The sequence below is a fragment of the Haliotis rufescens genome, unplaced genomic scaffold (assembly GCF_023055435.1).
Source record: "Haliotis rufescens isolate VD_foot unplaced genomic scaffold, xgHalRufe1.0.p SCAF_4, whole genome shotgun sequence".
Classification (NCBI taxonomy): Eukaryota; Metazoa; Mollusca; class Gastropoda; order Lepetellida; family Haliotidae; genus Haliotis; species Haliotis rufescens.
Genome location: NW_025964112.1, coordinates 34,042,303 through 34,063,551, shown reverse-complemented (window position 1 = coordinate 34,063,551; position 21,249 = coordinate 34,042,303). Strand labels below are relative to the sequence as shown.

General features: G+C 38.5%; 1 protein-coding gene across 13 annotated transcripts in view; it reads right to left on the bottom strand.

Annotated features, from left to right (window-relative positions):
• Positions 1-21,249, bottom strand: part of LOC124152156 (calcium/calmodulin-dependent 3',5'-cyclic nucleotide phosphodiesterase 1A-like) — a 406,387-nt gene that overhangs the window by 35,077 nt on the left and 350,061 nt on the right. For all 13 annotated transcript variants that reach the window (XM_048382479.1, XM_048382474.1, XM_048382473.1 and 10 more), the window contains 3 exons: positions 8,346-8,450; positions 6,681-6,855; positions 5,219-5,332 (listed from right to left, as the gene is read on the bottom strand). In XM_048382479.1, coding sequence (XP_048238436.1) covers positions 5,219-5,332; positions 6,681-6,855; positions 8,346-8,450 — 394 coding nt within the window. The remainder of the gene's footprint in view (positions 1-5,218; positions 5,333-6,680; positions 6,856-8,345; positions 8,451-21,249) is intronic.

Here is a 21,249-nt window from a genome sequence, read left to right as displayed (position 1 = left end):
TTGTCTTTCATGTCATCTTTTGTATAATCTGAGGGTAGTTATGATCATATTTATCTAGTCAATATCAGAAATGTCCATCTCCAGATTTGCCTATCAACAGCTTTTGAATCATAAGCATGATCAGCAATAAAACATACAACAGTCACACAAAGGTGATTATCTTGCCTACACATCAAAGGCAATGTCACAGTTCAGAATCAATATTCATCAGTAAAGTGGGTTGATGTTATGTTCCCAGAGACCACCAAAGAGTGAGACAGTAAGTTCAGCCAAACCTTTGAACAATATTTCAGTTAGTGTTCAAATGAAGGGGGCTCCTGGTGTCCTGGAGGCCTTGTCCTATGGTATTGGAATCACAGGAGCCCCTATATCTTTAACTTTAATCATTAGGGACCCTTTGACCATCATGCCATATGATCAACACTGAGTTTTACTATCGCATGTCAGCAAACAGTGAAGAAGTGATGCAGGTCTTAGACGTTTTACACTTTGGTGAAACCCATGAGCATGGCTATGGTGCTGACAAACCAAGAAACATTATCAGGGGCGTTTGAGATTCAAAACCACAAAAAGGATTCTATACTCCGTGCCTTAGACATATGGGCCACCTGTGCTCAATCTACTGCCAAAGATCTGTGATTGATTCTTGACATGAGTAAACTATGCAGGTTTAGAAATTTATTGTCATTTTTACTAGTCTTAGCTAAACTTCAACCATTTGCCCATCAGTGTTTGAATTCTTCTATGGTATATGAATCTAGGGACCCCCTAAATCTTCAGTGTTTAACACTGGGGTTATGACATAGACACCTTGCTTAGTTTCAAACACTGCTCAGTAGCAACCAATTTTGTTTTCTACAACTAAAATTTCTAAAAGGATCAAGATACATGTAAAATACAAATTTAAGTTGCATGCTGCCCTAAGGTAAAACAAAATTTGAAAATTAGAATAACATTAATATTGTGTTTGCTCCTTGTTCATTTTCAACATCGACCAGAACATCCCAGTCCAAATATTCCTGCACCTAATTCTCACCCCAACATACCAGTATCTGATTCTACTGTGCAATGCTCACAATGGTCCGTTTGTAGCATGACTTCTGGATATAAGCACAGCATGGTCATTTGTTTGGATGGACAAATCGTGAGTCCACATGATTCAGGAAATTAGAATACACACTTCCAGATCATTTCAGCAAATCACAGGATATTAAGACCTCACCTTTTCCCTAACTAAACTATGGATATGTTTGGACACACGACCGTGAGGAATGGAAAATCAACAGAATCGAGATCGATGAGTTTGTCAAGGGTGGAAACTAATGCGTATTTGTTATCTTCATGGCTATAAGTGGGATGTCTGATATAATCTGGCTCGATGGCCAGAATCTTATAATGGTCATGCCTTACATGACTTCAGTTGTATTTCTGTTGGGCACCGTTATGTTTAGGTAACTAATACAATCTTCTAGAGAGAACACAATATTAGAAAGCCTTCTTTTTTATCAGTAGGCAAGAACATATTTACCAGAAACTCAGATCATATTTTGTGGACAAAGGAAACCAGAAAGTATTATTTCTTTAATTAAATTATTTCAAACTGTTATATCTGAATGAAATGAGGTCTAAGGAATTAATATAAAAAAAAGTCTGCAATATAATAACACAACAATGAAGTTCAGGCAAGAAAACTCAAACGTTTTAGCAAAGGCAGATAAAATTGAAAATAATTCATGATTTATTTGATATGCCATAACCTTAAAAATTCTTACTATCAGTTGTATTGTAATTCCAGACTTTTGATCATGAATCATTGGTAAAACAATTTAGGTGACAGGTTGTTCAATAGAAATCATTTTATGCATAAGTATGACAAATTTAATTATAATTTTGCATTTTTTAATACAAAAAATATTATTCATACATTAACATCAAATATATGTAATTTTCTTAACATCAAATAAATTTCCTTGATATTTGAAATGTAAACTATTTTTCAAACAAAAATCCTGCTGAGATCCGAATGTTGTGTGCAGTAACCACATATTGCACATACACTATGCTTAGCTAGATGATTGTCCCACTTGATCTTGTGGTGCATCTGATACATCAACCCCCATCCCTATTCCACTAATGTTGTTGGGTGAATGATGGAAAACCTGTCCAACAGTTCGATAAAGCCATTCAATTATGACAAACATGTGCAGAGGCTCTTGGGAGTCCAAGTTGAGCGAGATTTCTGCCACCATTAATTACATGATGTCCATTTGAATGCAACATACACTGAATCTATGAATGCTCTCATGCCATGGAAATTCTTGCACACATTAATGAGAATATTCGGAGAAGGGGACACGACCCCTTTGCTGTTCCTATCGCACGGCCGTTATTAGGTTTGGAGCCGAAAGCAGATACCACTGGTCAGTAGTTGAGCCTCGAACATTCGATAAAGGACGCAAATTAATTAGATTGGCTCAATCTCATGCGATCGACAAAATCTAAAATACCGCAAGAGCTTTAGTCATACTCAAAAGAGCACATAGCTTGTTTGGCACTCTGTTCAACATCCTTGATTATACCTTCTAGGTGGGTGAATATTCTTCAAGATATTTCTAATTTCATTTGTTCAGACTCATAAACAGTCACTAAATATCTCCAAAAATAGAGTCTGTGACCTTTAAAAGCATGTGTCTTTCAGAACGTTACTTTGATTTCTAAAAGCTTTTTTCAAAAGATTGCTGAAAGACGTTGAACTTTTGGCCATATCTCTAACCAAATGATCCTCTTGGTACGATAATGTGAACTATTTGTGGGGACTCATTTAGCTTTAGCTAATCTTCTCATTTTGGGATGGAGAAACTATCACATGGAGCAGTTACCTCAATTTTCTAGATCTTGAATTCTTGATTTGCTTTTCAAAGAAATTAATATGTCAGTAATAAAATGTAAAAGCTGAAATCATGAAAAGAAAAAAATCCTAATGATAGGGGAGAAGCAGCACCAGACTAAGTGAACTGGAGCACCGGTGCCGGTGCCGAAATGATACTGTGATACTGTACGGTACAGTGATGGTACAAGACATTGCTATAAATCAATAATTTAACATTTGTAGCTAAAGGTCAGTTTGAAATTAGACATATTTTAGTGTATTTTACTGTTTTGAAACAACATTTTTTGTTTGACCTCTCTGAGCCAAAAGACACATTTTTTAAGCAAACTGTTTCACAATGACAAAAGAAACTAAATGTTGCTCTAGCATTAGAGGGGGTGATCAGTGTTTGAGTGAGGGTTAAATAAACCATATCAGCTGGATCATAAGAATGGACTTTGCAAATAGCATATCAGTCGTGCGAATATAGACTTGTTTCAAATGGAAGTCATATCAAGTCCCAGGACACAGTTAAAGAGTTGTCTGAAGAACCTGATTCAAACTCAGATCGTATCACGTTTACCCTAAGTGTATAGAAACAAGGCCTCAATATCATACATGGCACAGATTCAAACATCAAGCCCTACACACAATGTTGACAGCAGACTGTGAAGCCTGGTCTTCCACTTTAGCCACTAGTCTGAAGACTGAGACTAGTAAATATTTATTCAGTCTAGCAAGATCAGTTGCCACTAGTCCAAATACAATGAGAAAGAGTTATTGAAAATGATGACAAGATTGAAGTTTCGACCAGAACACTCAAAAGCTTTTGGCACAGACATCGAGTCTAACTAGGTAAAATTACATACGACCATAATAACAGGATTCCAAAAGAGCTATTGGTAGACAACTGATCAAACGTTGGGTTTTATTTGTTCTTGAAAGGACATTTAGGAATGCAGATCTACATACAGAGGGGAGTCCAGGGTTCCATGAGGATTTCTGTTATGTATCCATTAATTCAATAATATTTACCAGTGACTGAGGGAGGGTGTGTCTGGAGTCCATGGGTTTTGATCCCATGACAAGGACTCTTTGGCTTTCATGATTATGTTGGAACACTGGGAAAAGGAGGGTAGTTACTGAGTTGAATAGAGGCTGCATCGCCTGAACACACAATTGCCAAATGACGAATATAAGATTGTTACTAAAAAGAGCATGTTTATACATGTCTCCATGGTACCAGTGGACCATACCCTGGAACAACCTATTTCCCTTATTCTTCTCCTTTATCTCTTTTTTCTTTTTTCAGCACTGGGGTGCAAGATATTGGGGTTCCCATGATCAGGTGCATATGTAGTAACAGGTCTTGTTCAACTATAATTATTCTGAATGATGTTATTTTGCCTACATTTCAACTTATTCAGAGATACCCATTTGAGTGAGTGAGTGAGTTGGGTTTAACGCCGCTTTTAACACTATTACAGTTATATCACGGCGTGTCAGCTTAATGTGGGAGGAAAGCCCGAAGTGATGCAGGTCTCAGACATTTACTACTTCGGTGAAACCCACAAGCACGGGTATGGTGCTGACAAACCTAGAAACATAATCTGGGCAAACCGGGATTCGAACCCACAATCATAGGTTTCTGGCGTGTCCAGGGGACGCAACTCTGCACAGCGAATCGCTGCGCCTTAGACGACTGGGCCACCCGTGCCCCCTGATAACCATTTGACTCATGATCAAAACAGGAAGTCTCTCTTATACTTGTGCACATTGATGACATCATCAAAAGGTGTGATGACAGCACACAATAATTCATGATGACATTGTGTTGTTGCCATAACAACAGCCTAATCTCAATATAATGGGTTGTTATGATCAAAGGTCTTCATAAGTATTTATCTTAATATTTTCTTCAAAGTGACTATATAATTCCTTTTGTTTTTCTAACAACAGCTGGTTTGATTCATATGTAAGGTGGCAGAAAAAGGGAAAGCAATGTTAAATCAAACCAAGACTATTGAAGATTTCAAGACAAAAAGATAATAATAAAGATAAATAATATTACATCAATTGAACATGGATTGAAGCTGGAAATTAGTTGCATTGATATCAGTCTTTTAAAAATACTGTGTTTGATTTTCATTCCTTTCTAATATAATTTTTTTGGGGTCATTTTCCAAATGTTATATTTTCTTATTGCAACATTCTAAAATTGAAACTCTGAAATGAAAAGTTACACAACAATCTATGCTAACTGGAAATGTTTACTTACATTTCCCATGCAATAGGAATGAAATATACACAAATTGCGTAATGTATTGCAATAATGTAAACATTTCTCACCTTGTCTCATCTATGTACACGGATTCTAACACTGATGCTGCATATTCCAAGTTATTCTTTAAATCTTCTTTGGATAAATCATCTTTTTCTAACCTCCGCACAAGTTGCCGTAATCTGATGTAAACAAGAATAATGATAATTATCATAACAATTATACTTCAAATAACATTCAAATATCAGCAAACAATCACCCAACAATGGCAAGGAATAAAAATTTGAAAAAAATGTTGATGCATCAAAATATTCACTCACACTGAAATTGTCAATTAACTTCTCAAAGAGATATTTGCACAACAAACAAACAATCCAGTGGTTGATATTCTGAGCATTGATCCACTCCATCACTGTATGAGATAAAGAATGTTTTTTTAGCATGACTTTATAAACTGACTTGGAAGGGAGTGAGCATTTTATTTTTGAATTATTTCATTTTCATTAAGATTCAAATCAATAACATGATATTGATCCTTATGTACCCCTCGGCTCAAAAGATGAAGCGATGTATGAAGAGACGTATAAAGAGAAGTTGGAATCTGGTGCACAAAAAGAAATTTTTGACTTTGAAAGGTTGTTTCATAACTGGGCAAAAAAAACTAAACCATTATTAAGAGCGAGTAGGGCATGAGAAACTACTTCTAAGAAGGGTAATTTTACAACAAGCTACCAAGGGCTTGCGTCGACACAAAGAAATTGACTTAAGTAGCTCAGCGATTGCTTTGCGCAAGTGTCACCTGGACACAACTCATACTGTGTGCCAGTCAGCAATATCGTAGCCACATGACAACCCAGATGGGGCCAGTAGGAGCAACAGCAATATCGTAGCCACATGACAACCCAGATGGGGCCAGTAGGAGCAACAGCAATATCGTAGCCACATGACAACCCAGACGGGGCCAGTAGGAGCAACAGCAATATCATAGCCACATGACAACCCAGATGGGGCCAGTAGGAGCAACAACAATATGGTAGCCACATGACAACCCAGATGGGGGCCAGTAGGAGCAACAGCAATATCGTAGCCACATGACAACCCAGACGGGGCCTGTAGGAGCAACAGCAATATCGTAGCCACATGACAACCCAGATGGGGCCAGTAGGCGCAACAGCCATGGGTAACTTTGCACAATCAGGTACCATGTGTAACAAACCAATGGCCATTATTGTAAGCCCTTAAACATCATGAAGAAAACAAAATTATCATCTTGGTCTTTGCTATGTCCAAAATGTATAGAATGATATAGTATCTGAGTAATCAGTAACTCTCCATCTAAAATATGAAAATTAAGAAAATATTTAAAATAATTATCTAATTATTTCAATTATATCATCCCAATGTATATTTTTTAGCAGATTTGGAGATCCATGACAGTAATTCATATCCAGGGTAACCTTGACAAGGGACCGAACTTTACATAACTGTAGAGAGCTGTTGAAGGGAATGTAGCAGAGTTCTGTCTCCTACCTAACTGAACACGCATGGGAGGCTTCGGGAGCATCAACTCCTGGGAGTTTATCCACACCAACATCGATGGAGGCATAGGACTCCACACTGTCGATGCTGATACTGGAAGCCCTGCTGCTGCTACTCCCCGTCTTCCGGGAGTTGGTTCTCCGTAACACTGTGAGAGATCCCGTTCCTGAAACACACAATACAAACAGTCCACCAACAATCCCTTTAGTAAGTGAGTGAGTGAGTCTGGCCACTTTGAACAGTATTTCACTTAGGCTATATCACGATATGTCAGCTTGATGTGGGAGGAAAGCATGCAGTGATGCAGATTGTGGACATTTACCACTTTGGTGAAATCCCATCCCAGCATGTTATAAGGGCAAACCTGGGGGCAAACCAAAAATCATAATATTTCTTTTAATGTTAAACTAAAATCATCATTTGAGAAAATACAATGAGGTCAGTCATATTATCATGAAGGAAACCAGTGAAGTCTACAGGACTAGTACAACATCTAAAAGTCTGTAAATAAAATACATTTAAATCAACCAACATCAATAAGCATTTACAAACTACTGTCCTGTTCAGTGAGATTTGAACTGTATATTTAATATTTTGTTCTCTAACTGTATGGCCTCTGACCACACCTTCTGCATATTTGACGAGAAATCCATAAAAATCTTCAGTTGAGGTTACATAGTCCAAAATGCATCAAAGTCATGCTAATGGTACCATTGAGGGGATTAAAACATGGTATTTGAGACAAGACACTTTAACCACTTGGCCACAACACAAATGCTGATTTTCTACGTAGCTCAAAGACCATCTTTTGATTTAAACAAAATTACCAAAAATGAATGACATTATTTAAGACTTGGAGGGCAATTGAAATTCACACTGTAAGAATTTTCTTTATGTTATTCATGAAGAAACAACTAAAAATGACATCACGATCACGACAGATTCATGTATAAATATACCAAAATGACAAGCAGAAATTGACTTGGCCGTTGATGGGGACATGGTGTCACTTAATTAACCCTTTGGAACCGTCTGTTGTAAAGATACATAAATTTATGAATATGACCGATATGCCCGCAATGAATGAGCCCAAAATGACGTACAATCTACGCATATGGATCATATTCTTACCTCCTGGTGCCCTACATCACAATATCTCCTACTCTGGGTTGATTTACGCAAACTCAAGTGTGACGTCAAGAGACTTAACCAGATGGCGTTTGCAATAAACTTGATTTATAATCGTAGCGAGGAGCTTGCAATTACAAGCTGAGGTAATTTGGTAACACTCAAGTTTAAATCAATTGGATGGCATTTCTGCAGAATACGTCCTAATTATGGACACCATGCATGTATTGACTCAGTCAGATGTCTTCAAGTGTTGGATCTTTGCTGGTTGATATTTAGATGATGGAAAACATGTGTGAGGTGAACAGTATATTTCAATACCACATTGCATGACAGCTTAATGAGACAAAAACAGAACACTTTTACCACACACATATGGTACGGACAAACCGAAGGTTATAATCTAGCCAAACCTAGGATCTGAATTCATGGTTGCAGATAGCGCACCACACTATGCAACCCATGGCGCCTTAGGCCAATGTGCCACTTGTGTCCCCTGTGAGAAAGGAGATAGCAACAGTGACTTACGTGAAAGCTGCCCATTCCTGGCTGTTGCTGTTGCTGCTGCTGTGGCAGCAGCTGTTGATGACCCCACACTGCTGTCATCTTTTGACTTGTCAGGTGGGTTTGCCACTGAAAAAGATAACATGTCAATTTCATCTGATGTCATTGCAACATGCAGCATGTGCACATCTTAATTTTTAAGCAAACGTGAAGTTTTAAGTTAAGAAAAAATGAACTCACAAAGATTTACTTCTTTCTACTACTAAATCTAATGACCATGCCTAAACCAATTTGCAAACCCCACGACATCAAGGCAACTCACAAAGAGACCATAATGTCCATATATCCTTCTTAATGACTTTCTCCAACTATATTCAATTATACGATGATACACATGTGACGCAGGTCCAATTAAGCTCCATTAACAACCAAAGACAACAAAAACCTCATGCACCTTTAATATTTCTAAAACTTCAGATCTCTATTTAAGACACTTAAGCCCAAAACAGCATGGCGACCACTTTCTGCAGTGAGTATTTCCCCAATGATAACCTGTCGACAGTATGGTCATAAGGGGCTCCTGAAACACCACTGAAACTCTTCCTCCAATGCATTTTAAAACAGCAGTGATTTGCCCCTCTCCACTAGCCAGGAACCTTCCACAGATTGCTCGTCTACACATATTACAATCGCTCTGTTGCATTCCGACCTGCTTTGGAGTTAGCTTTGGCAATTTGCGTGCCATTGTGGAGCTTGATAGAATGATGGTTTGGAGGCTGGCCTTCATGGAGCCAGGGTACTAAGGCCTCTCTTTAAACAAAGATCTAGGAGAGATGGTCATAGTTGTAATTTTCTATCAATTTTGTCTGAAAAGTTCAAAGAGGATGTTCAGACAGAGACTTAAAACTGCAGTGTGAACAAAGCGGCAAATCCTTCCTGCATCTAAATTTGTCCATCAGTAGCCAGAAGGAGCTAGTGCAGGCAGTTGACAATCAGAGATACCCCTATCACATACATGATGTCTCTCCCAATAAGTTTTCCCAATAACTTTGGCTATCAAGGTCAGAATTGTTTTTTTATTTGTGTTTTCCTGGTGTGAGTGAGTGAGTGAGTTGGGTTTAACGCCAGTATTCCAGTTATATCGCGGCATGTCAGCTTAATGTGGGAGGAAAGTCCAAAGTGATGCAGGTCTCAGACGTTTACCGCTTCGGTGAAACCCACGAGCACAGGTATGGTGCTGACAAACCTAGAAACATAATAGGGGCCAACCGGGATTCGATCCCACAATCATAGGTTTCTGGCGTGCCCAAGGGATGCAACTCTGCACAGAGAATCGCGGCACCTTAGACGACTGGGCCACCCGTGCCCCCGTTTTCCTGGTGTAGAATTCTGTTATAACGAGCATGGTATTTCCTTGCGCTGGAATAGATGATGTGGGTCCAGACATCAGTACAATGAGTGAGTGAGCGAGCGCAATACGGTATTGTAAAGATGGTTGAGGGAGGGGCGACAGAAAATTGATGGGTAGGTAGGACAGTGAAAGAGTGAATGAAAGAGTTATTCTTACCCTGGATCTCCATATGAATGGTAGAGTCAGTTGGATTTTATGCTGTTTTTGACAAGATGTATCTAAGGGTGATAGTGTGAGCACTGATACATGATGTGAGGCTATGACAAAACACTCAGTGAGCCAGGTCAACTGTGCAGACCAGTGGCTGATAGTGTGAGCACAGATCCACGACAACAGGGTATGCTGACTCACTTGGACTAAATGAGTGCGACAAAATGGACAATAATAACAGTGATCTCATAGTGATTTCTTTATGGTCATAAAGATTCAATTTTTTTATGTTTTCTGTTATATATGGCCTCTTACATATGTATATTATCCATATAAGGTAGCTATTTTGACCATCCAATCACCAGTTTCATTTATCAGCCTGAGTCAGTAGGTCAGCAGAAAGCAAAAACCATCATTTAACAGCAGCTTAACATCAAGTTTAATATGAGACTATGCAAGAGGACAATCATTTGCCTCAGAAGGTTTGACGAGCATTCCTTGACTGACTTATGACAAATCAATCACTTGTCTTAATTGCAAGATGACAATGGACTTTTATTCCAATTACAAAACAAATTACGACCGACACCTCTTTATGCCTTCAATTCAACCCTAAGCTGACAATTTCGTTATTGCATAATGATCAGACGACAGACCGATTGTATATGGATTTCAGGATCTGTTCACAGAAATTAGACTCAGCAAGCAGTCCCGACCAATTCATAATGCATTGTGCCTAAATGTAGTGATTGCTCCTATCAGGTGCATCACCACAAGTCAAATCAAGCAAGGGACACTTCAAACTTCCACCCACACAGACTGGCATGCTGAAACCAGTTTCTAGAATGACGGGGAAATGTTCTCACTGAGTAGAGACATCAGATTCGACACATCAAAGCAGTGCATTTTTACATTTCACAATTCCATTTCTAAAAACAGATTGAACCTGTCAATGTTTTTCTATAGGAAAGGGCACTGTATCATAATTTCTCTAACTGTTACAATCTGGAGTGCTTCTGACACATTTTTGTTTCCTCTATAGCTTGATAATTGGGTTTTTGACTTTAATTATTTTTTTTACAAGCTGATAGAAGGCCACGTGTAAACAAAAAAATATCTTGTTTCCTGTGGTGAAGAGTTTCAAAACCATCTGATATCTGTTTTTTTTGCCAACGAAATACAGAAACCCTAGATACCATGACCGAGCTCAGTTACTATGGCTACAACATCTGTACTCATGTGCTTGCAGATATTCTTTCACATAATCACATACACACACACACAATATGTAGCATCTCTGCAGATGTACGCATGCACTAGCACACACACCATCTGTAGCATCCACACAGATGCACACACACACCATCTGTAGCACTCACACATATGTACACACGCTCTGTAGCATCCACACAGATGTACACACACACCCATCTGTAGCATCCACACCCACAGATGTACACACACACACCATCTGTAGCAACCACACAGATGTACACACACACAATGAACATCTGTAGCATCCACACAGATGTACACACACACCCATCTGCAGCATCCACACAGATGTACACACACACAACCACAATCTGTAGCATCCACACAGATGTACACACACAATCTGTAGCATCCACACTGATGTACACACACACACAACCACCATCTGTAGCATCCACACAGATGTACACACACAACCACAATCTGTAGCATCCAGACAGATGTACACACACAATCTGTAGCATCCACACAGATGTACACACACACACCCATCTGTAGCATCCACACAGATGTACACACACACAACCACAATCTGTAGCATCCACACAGATGTACACACACAATCTGTAGCATCCACACTGATGTACACACACACACAACCACCATCTGTAGCATCCACACAGATGTACACACACAACCACAATCTGTAGCATCCAGACAGATGTACACACACAATCTGTAGCATCCACACAGATGTACACACACACACCCATCTGTAGCATCCACACAGATGTACACACACACAACCACAATCTGTAGCATCCACACAGATGTACACACACAATCTGTAGCATCCACACTGATGTACACACACACACAACCACCATCTGTAGCATCCACAAAGATATACACACACAACCACACACACACACCATCTGTAGCATCCACACAGATGTATACACACCCATCTGTAGCATCCACACCCACACAGATGTACACACACACCATCTATAGCATCCATACAGATGTACACACACCCATCTGTAGCATCCACACATACATACACACACATACAACCACCATCTGTAGCATCCACACAGATGTACACACACAACCACAATCTGTAGCATCCAGACAGATGTACACACACAATCTGTAGCATCCACACAGATGTATACACACCCATCTGTAGCATCCACACATACGTACACACACACACAACCACCATCTGTAGCATCCACACAGATGTACACACACACCCATCTGTAGCATCCACACAGATGTACACACACACAACCACAATCTGTAACATCCACACAGATGTACACACACAATCTGTAGCATCCACACTGATGTACACACACACACAACCACCATCTGTAGCATCCACACAGATGTACGCACACAACCACACACACACACACCATTTGTAGCATCCACACAGATGTACGCACACAACCACACACCATTTGTAGCATCCACACAGATGTACACACACATTCTGTAGCATCCACACAGATGTACACACACACACAACCACCATCTGTAGCATCCACACAGATGTACACACACACACAACCACCATCTGTAGCATCCACACAGATGTACACACACACACAACCACACACACACACCATTTGTAGCATCCACACAGATGTACGCACACAACCACACACACACACCATTTGTAGCATCCACACAGATGTACACACACATTCTGTAGCATCCACACAGATGTATGCACACATCATCATCTGTAGCATCCACACAGATGTACACACACACACAACCACCATCTGTAGCATCCACAAAGATGTACACACACATTCTGTAGCATCCACACAGATGTACGCACACATCATCATCTGTAGCATCCACACAGATGTACACACACACAACCACCATCTATAGCATCCACACAGATGTGTATACACACACACCATCTGTAGCATCCACACAGATGTACACACACACACAACCACCATCTGTAGCATCCACACAGATGTACACACACACACAACCACCATCTGTAGCATCCACACAGATGTACACACACACACAACCACACACACACACCATTTGTAGCATCCACACAGATGTACGCACACAACCACACACACACACCATTTGTAGCATCCACAAAGATGTACACACACATTCTGTAGCATCCACACAGATGTATGCACACATCATCATCTGTAGCATCCACACAGATGTACACACACACAACCACCATCTATAGCATCCACACAGATGTGTATACACACACACCATCTGTAGCATCCACACAGACGCATGCACGCACGAACACACTGTAGCATCCATAGCATCAACATCCACCCACAAATGTGCTATGGGTGGATGTTTATTTGACACACTGAAACACAATCTCACTCTTGCTTTCAAATTTAGCAGCATAAACCCAAAAGATACAGACAGTACACACACTAATATCCTTCATGCCTATTCACTGTCACACACATTTATTAACACATTATGTGACAAGACCACAAAGAAACAGAAATGCATGGACACACATATACAAACGAGACAATAACACTTGCTTGGATTTGATCAGGACACGCAAATGTTTTGCTTTAAGTCATCGGGGACTTCATTCCAAGAATTAATCAAGCTAACATGTGAAGACGCAATCTCATCCTGCTCTGGGCTAACTGCAGCTGCTATCTTGGAGACTGCAGTACAAAGCTCCAACGTGTCCACTCTAATTTTTAAGCACGCCACTAAGCTCATTCACTGATTGTCTATTTTCCTTGGCTAGCTGCAAGGTTTCCCTCAAGAACATAGATCAGTCCAGGGAAGATAATATTGCAGAGTGTCTGATTAAATTCCTCATCCTCCTCGTTAGTTACCCTAAATAAGAACGGGACATCTAAACAAATCATCCAAGTCCATCTTGGGCGCTAGCAGAATCTTGGCTTCATCCCTGGAAAACTAAGTCCTCACTAACTTAATCTCCTTTGAAATTGTCAAACAGTAGAGGCTGACAGAGCGATCTCTTTGTACTGATTTGCTACAAATTACCTATTTGCTCTTAAAAGCACAATAACAATAAACATGTTTTCACCATGTGTAAGATACATTGTTTTATCAACAAGAGAGGTTTGATTATATGTACAAAAGTAAACATGTGAACAAAGAAGAGGTGGAAGCAAGATATTATCATACAAGAATTTACTTTTCTGTCTGGAGAATATTTAAAAGGCCAACATTACAGAAACTATTTCCAAAGAGTAATTTTAACAAAGCAGGTAATAAATACAATTTATCCTTTCAACATATCATGATCATGGCCATCTTGGTCCAACATGCACCTATCCACTAGAAAACATACATTTTGATAAATGAAGGGATTGAGAAATCTAACAAGCAGTATTTTAGCGTAAGAGAATATAATGTTCCACAAGAAGAAATACTACTACTTCAAGTTGTTACACCAAATATATTAGATCTGAAATTTCACATAAACTGGGTGTAATTAATGATATTAGTTAGTCATACCTTGAGTGGTGTCAGCCTCGCAGACAAACGAAAAAGCCATACTGTTGTCGTGATCAGATAACTTTACACAAATATTGTTTCTGCGTCTGGCTGGGGCTCAAGTCTGATTGATAACAGACAGAATAATCTGTTATCACAAGAAGATGAAAATGACTGATCCAACCCAAAGGATCAATAAGTCCAGGTAAAGAATCAACTGTTGTGTTTTTCTGCAATGGTTGTTATCAAAAGCATAGGCTCTAATCATAAACAGTTGCATTTGGTTACCACGGCAACGTCTGTTGCCATTAATCAGACAAAGTAGCCCATGTTTGATCAAAATAACTGAGCACATTCTAGGCCTAATCATGGCTGATTTATTCCAATTAAATATCTAAAGCTGCAGATATAATTGCAAAACCTGCTTCTGTAACAATGATGTTTTTCCGTGTTCAGATGGTATCAAATATGTCTACCATGGTAGACTTCAGCATGTCTTCATGTTCTTCAGAACTGAAATTGAATTTCTAAATTCACAAGATTTCTAATCAAACCATTTCTTAGAATACAATGACTACTTTTTTCATGTTAATATAATGAACCCTTCCATGAAGATTAATAAGACATTGTATGGGAGATGACTTGTACTGTTTTAAGTGTATTAGTTTTGTCCTTTGTTCTAAAAACTTAATCACTGTTAGTTGTCTATAATAAAGCATAAATGAGATGGTCTCAAAGATGTGGCTGATCTTGAAAAGTTGATGGCCATCAATTATACTTCGCTAATAACAGACAGATGCACTACTTCAATGTGGTGAATAATAGACAGATGCACTACTTCCATGTGGTGAATAACAGACAGATGTACTACTTCCATGTGGTGAATAATAGACAGATGTACTACTTCCATGTGCTGAATAATAGACAGATGCACTACTTCCATGTGCTGAATAATAGACAGATGCACTACTTCCATGTGCTAAATAATAGACAGATGCACTTCTTCCATGTGGTGAATAAAAGACAGATGCACTAGCTATTTCCATGTGGTGAGTAATAGACAGATGCACTACTTCCTAGTGGTGAATTAAGATGCGCTACTTTCATGTGGTGAATAATAGACAGATGCACTACTTCCTTTTTGTGAATAATTGACAGATGCACTACGTCCATGTGGTGAATAATAGACAGATGCACTACTTCCATGTGGTGAATAATAGACAGATGCACTACTTCCTAGTGGTGAATAAGACAGATGCACTACTTCCATGTGGTGAATTATAGACAGATGCACTACTTCCATGTGGTGAATAATAGACAGATGCACTACTTCCTAGTGGTGAATAAGACAGATGTACTACTTCCATGTGGTGAATAAGACAGATGCACTACTTCCATGTGGTGAATAATAGACAGATGCACTACTTCCATGTGCTTAATATGATACAACAACATAGAGAGCATCTCTAGTCAAAGACAAATGCTTTTATATTCATCCACATTTCACCAAAGATTCTTCAGTCAGGGACAAATGATTAACCAGGGCCTAGTAAACCTTACCCCTTATCATAAACCCAAGCAAATGTTCAGCTTTGACGGACTACTCAGGCAATAATAATACACATGTCTGCCAATAGAAAGGAGTGTGTGACCCTTGTACAGGCAACTTACAATTCAACACTATCAATAAAAAAAGCAGACCACCATCTACATCTTTGGAGTCCACGTGGGTTCCTTGGATAAATTATCCATGTATTGTTCCCAATTCCATGTCCAGGATCCTTTGTCAGAGATGAGGCAAAAGCAACCACATCAGGTCTCTGCATTACATACCCTCACATAGATTTACCACCTTTTCTTGTATTCAAAGCACACACTTATTCAAAGAAATACAGCTGTGTAGAGTGAGGTGTGCATTATACATGAAGATAATGAGATTTCATTCTTTTCCCAAAACCAAAGACATTACCGCTGGCACATAACACTGAAAATATCATGTCAACACATCTGTGCTGAAGTATGTAACTTAGTCCTTTCAGTATACTATCTGCTTACAAAAAGTGTTCATTGCATATCTGGCTTTATGGTTTAAATATTTTATATTCATTTTATTCAAAATTTCAGTCAATTCTGTTAAGTGATCGCCAGATCGCACAAACTCACTGTTATTTACAGCAACCATGATCAGATTACCATTATTGATGCCTTGAAACAAACATTAGTTGTCAGGGAATGGATTCATATATCATAAACACCATAATTTGACAATAAGTCTTAGTTGTTGTTAGCTGACTGTCATTATATTTTGTTTATGCTGTCGTCCATATGTAAAAACACCCCAGAGACTTTACCCTTATAAGTTTTCTTTTAAATAACAGCAAGAGCAGCAACTAAAATAAAAAGATATAAGAATATATTATCGGAGGTTCTTAGGCATGAAAATCAGGGTCCATGGGTGACCATTATACTGTAAAATATACTGTACAGTGTTTGAGGATCTTATGATTATTATAGATGGGGTTTTACTTGTCTATACATAATCAGTCATTGAGAACAGAGACTCTGACATGGACAGTAAACTGTATGTGCATGATACCATAGATACAACTGAACTATCATGATGACACACTTTTTCTTATCCCATGGAACTATTCTTAATATTTAGTTAAATAGGATGCAATATTTGATCCAAACCCAATGTCAAAATCACTGTTTTCGTAAAAAAGTCTTATATTAGTTATATCAATTTAAGGTCTCATAACACTAAATTCCACTTAATGATTAGACAGTTATCCATATGTCTAAACACTGACAAACATTTGGTCAACTAAACATTCAGACCACTTATATAGATAGACACAACTAAGAGTACATCATTAAAATATGTTTTATTATCAAACCATGGACCTCCCTCATGTAATCTCCAACAGTACACATCCAAACAAAGTACAAAGCAGACAAAACATCCAAAAGTAAGGCATTCAGCTGGAAGTCCTAAAGCCATACTTTCCCTATTATCAGTGGACAGGGAAATGTAATTATTTTTATCAGTCTTTCATTACCATCACTGTCACCATCAGCACAAACTGAGCCCTTTGTAATTACTGGTCAGGTGATAATTGTCTTCTGACGGGGGGGGGGACAGGGCAGGGTGGAAGCATCAGATAGATGCCAGCACGTCCTCCCCTAGGCTCCCTCAGGCCTTATCACAGTTGTATGCAAAATGGGGACAACACTTGGCCTCACTTGTCATGGAAATTGTAAAAAAAAGATGAGTTTGGAACCTAAGTCCATCTTGTTGCCATGGAAACGTAAAAAATAAAAATTTCTAAAATTTCTCAATAGCAAAAGGCACCAGTTCAGCATGTACCTGACAGATCTGCAAAGTTTGATGAAAAAATATTGAACGGTTTATGAGTTATGCTCTGGAAACGAAACGGACGGACGGACGTTTCTATATCCCCTGCCAACTTCGTTGGGCGGGGGATAATAAATTGCAAGTGAATACCCCCCTAAAAAATAAAATATAAAAAAATAACAAACAAAAAATTGGCCAATCAAATTGGCCATCACATTATTGTGTTGAATGAATTTGTATTGTCACCAACAGTGTTCTATGTGTTGAGGATTAAATAAGCAGTCTGTAAAATTATTATTGTTTAAGTATTTATCTATTTTTGCATCAATGGAGTCATAAATGTAAAAAAAAAACTGCACACTTTGCATAAACTGCATAGCGGATTAAAATAGTATTCCCACAAGTTTGTACATTTATATGCCCACAAATGCAAAATCTATTGAAGTCCATTCTTACTGAACTTTAAGAAGTTTTAAAAAATTAAAAAATGCTATCTCAGAAAACATTAAATAGAAATTCATCATTGTGGGGAACACATGCATCTGGCTCATTAAATGTTTTTCTTTTGAACTGGTGATACAAATCATTTAGATTTATAAAAAACAACCACACTCAAAACGACAGTGCTGTACATTGTATTGAGCTAGATTTTCTTGGAACCATTTTTTCTTTGAATTCAACAGTACAACTCCCCTTGATACCTGATCAAGGGCAGAGCCTTCAATACTCTGTTTGAGAGGCGAAGTTACCACAAAACGTGCAGTTCATATGCACGTTCACCTCGTGGTATCTCAATACAGCAGCCCATTCTGGCTATGTGCTTTTGCTCACTAACTTAATAAGTTCTTGTTTCCTTTCAAGTTTGCAGTCTATCGCCCACAAACACCTGTGTGAATGCAATGTTGACTGAGTCACATCACTGTCCCCATCTGAAGTCCAGCTTTCTGTGTCACGGAGTGTTCTTGGATCATTTGATCAGGCTATCAGGCTCTGGTTTGTCTGACAAGGGTATGTTCAGTTTGACTGCATCATACTGCTCAAAAGAAGTTAAGGAACACCTGATTTATTCATAAGATTATAGTTAATGTGTCATGACTGGTGGGTATTTTAACACACTGCCTTCCAATTGTTGGGTGTTCTCTAATTTGTTTTGGGTAGCAAATGCATATAAAAAATGTTAAACTTGATCTAACCATTAACATAATGGACATAAGGTCCCACAGAATCCCAATCAGTTATAAAATGCATCTATTTTGATGGGGATATTTCATGCACCATTTACCAAATTACAGTCTTGAGAGCACATTGTCTTCATTTGTTTCTCATCATTAATATCACGTCAATTTCATGTAAATGTTATCCACAGTAATACATTCATGGTTGACCTACTCTCGCCTCTTTAATTTCGCATGTCCCATACTAAATCAATGATGGATCTACTCTTGACAGCTCATCTATTTCTTAATGAGGATCATTTCCAGACCACGGAGTTACAGTAACCCTCACAGATAGAAATTAATTGCTAAATTAACCAGCTTCTTTAAATACTGCTTGCTACATTTTGTCCAATCGTCCTTAAACGATGTGATCTAATTGTGAAACTGCCCTCCTTCTACAGCCCTATCACTGAAGATACTTCTGACAGTTATGGATATCTGCACATGATTAACACTTGCATCTGTGATTAACTTGTCAAAACTTGAGACGCAAATATGAAGGTCGCCATACCCAATGGTGTCATTACGACAAATATTTGACATTAATCGTAATATGAATTCCATAATATGAAAATCAAATTTCCTTTTGGCCAAAATATGGATATGGAATTGCATTACAATAACATCATTGGAATCCTCCATGTGCCTTCTTGTCACCCATATGTAAGTCGAACATTTCATGACAATGGGAAATTAAATTTACAAAGTTTTAAGTGGACCCTTCATCTAATGAGGAGCTTCAAGACCCTTATAATATTGAATCAGTATGCAAAGCTGTTCATTTGGAGCAAAACTGACATCAGCCAGACATTTAGTCTTCAAACAAATAGATTTTGTAAAATAAGTGAGTGTAATATCAAGTTTGTGTCCGAAACTAGAATATACATTATGTCAAAAATCAATTTGGTAAAGGTGAGCAGATTCTGAGCTGAGATTTGATTAATAGGCTCCTATAAACCTCAACATGTGACAAACTTTGTAAATGAGTAAATGTTTTCACAAATGGACCATAAAAACCACACCGAAAGTAAAGTGATAAAGTTGTGGTTAAGGTACTTAGTATTTCAGGATGAAAAGATTGGTGTGAATTTCTACACTGTCAACAATATTTGCGCAATAAGACTATATACTGACTGAAGATACATGTTGACAAACAAGGCACAGTGAGACAAACTGCACATGATAGGAAGACAAACTGTGCATGATAGGGAGACGAACTGTGCATGATAAGGAGACGAACTGTGCATAATAGGAAGACGAACTGTGCATGATAGGGAGACGAATTGTGCATGATAGAAAGACGAAATAAGCATATGGGAAGACGAACTGCACATGATAGGAAGACGAACTGTGCATAATAGGAAGACTAACCAAACATGATAGGAAGACGAACCAAACATGATAGGAAGACAAACTGCACATGATAGAAAGACGAACTACACATGATAGGAAGACAAACTGCACATGATAGGAAGACGAACTGCACATGATAGAAAGACGAACTGCACATGATAGGAAGACAAACTGTGCATGATAGGAAGACAAACTGCACATGATGAAAGGAGTACTTGGCACTATGTGCACCAGTATTCAACACTGACAGTCATTATTTGGTTGAGGACTAACTGGAGAATTTACAAAGAACACAGTAGAGCAGCAGAAATACATGCCTTTTCTCTCATTATTTTTCTGGCTGTACCAGTCATCAATTCAAACACCATTCACATCCTTCAATAAATCAGTCATAGATTCAATAAAAGCAAAAAATGATTTGGCATATTGCTCCCAACAGAGACATCTGGTATTTTGGCCATTCTTTCACCAATCCTTCCATGACTACAAACCTGTCATAGCAAAGGCTGAACAGAGAGATGCTAGAAGCTCAAGATTTGGTTGAACATGAATTGGAATTGTTGTACATGAAGCTCAGTTCACAAAGTTGCCACGATCCACTTATTCCAAGTATACATTGACAATGAGCCTCACTTCAGCAATACTTAACAAGTTCCAGGCCGACAGATCCTTAGAAGCACTCCTCCATCCCTCCCTACCTCATTTAGCAGATTGGTTAAATTG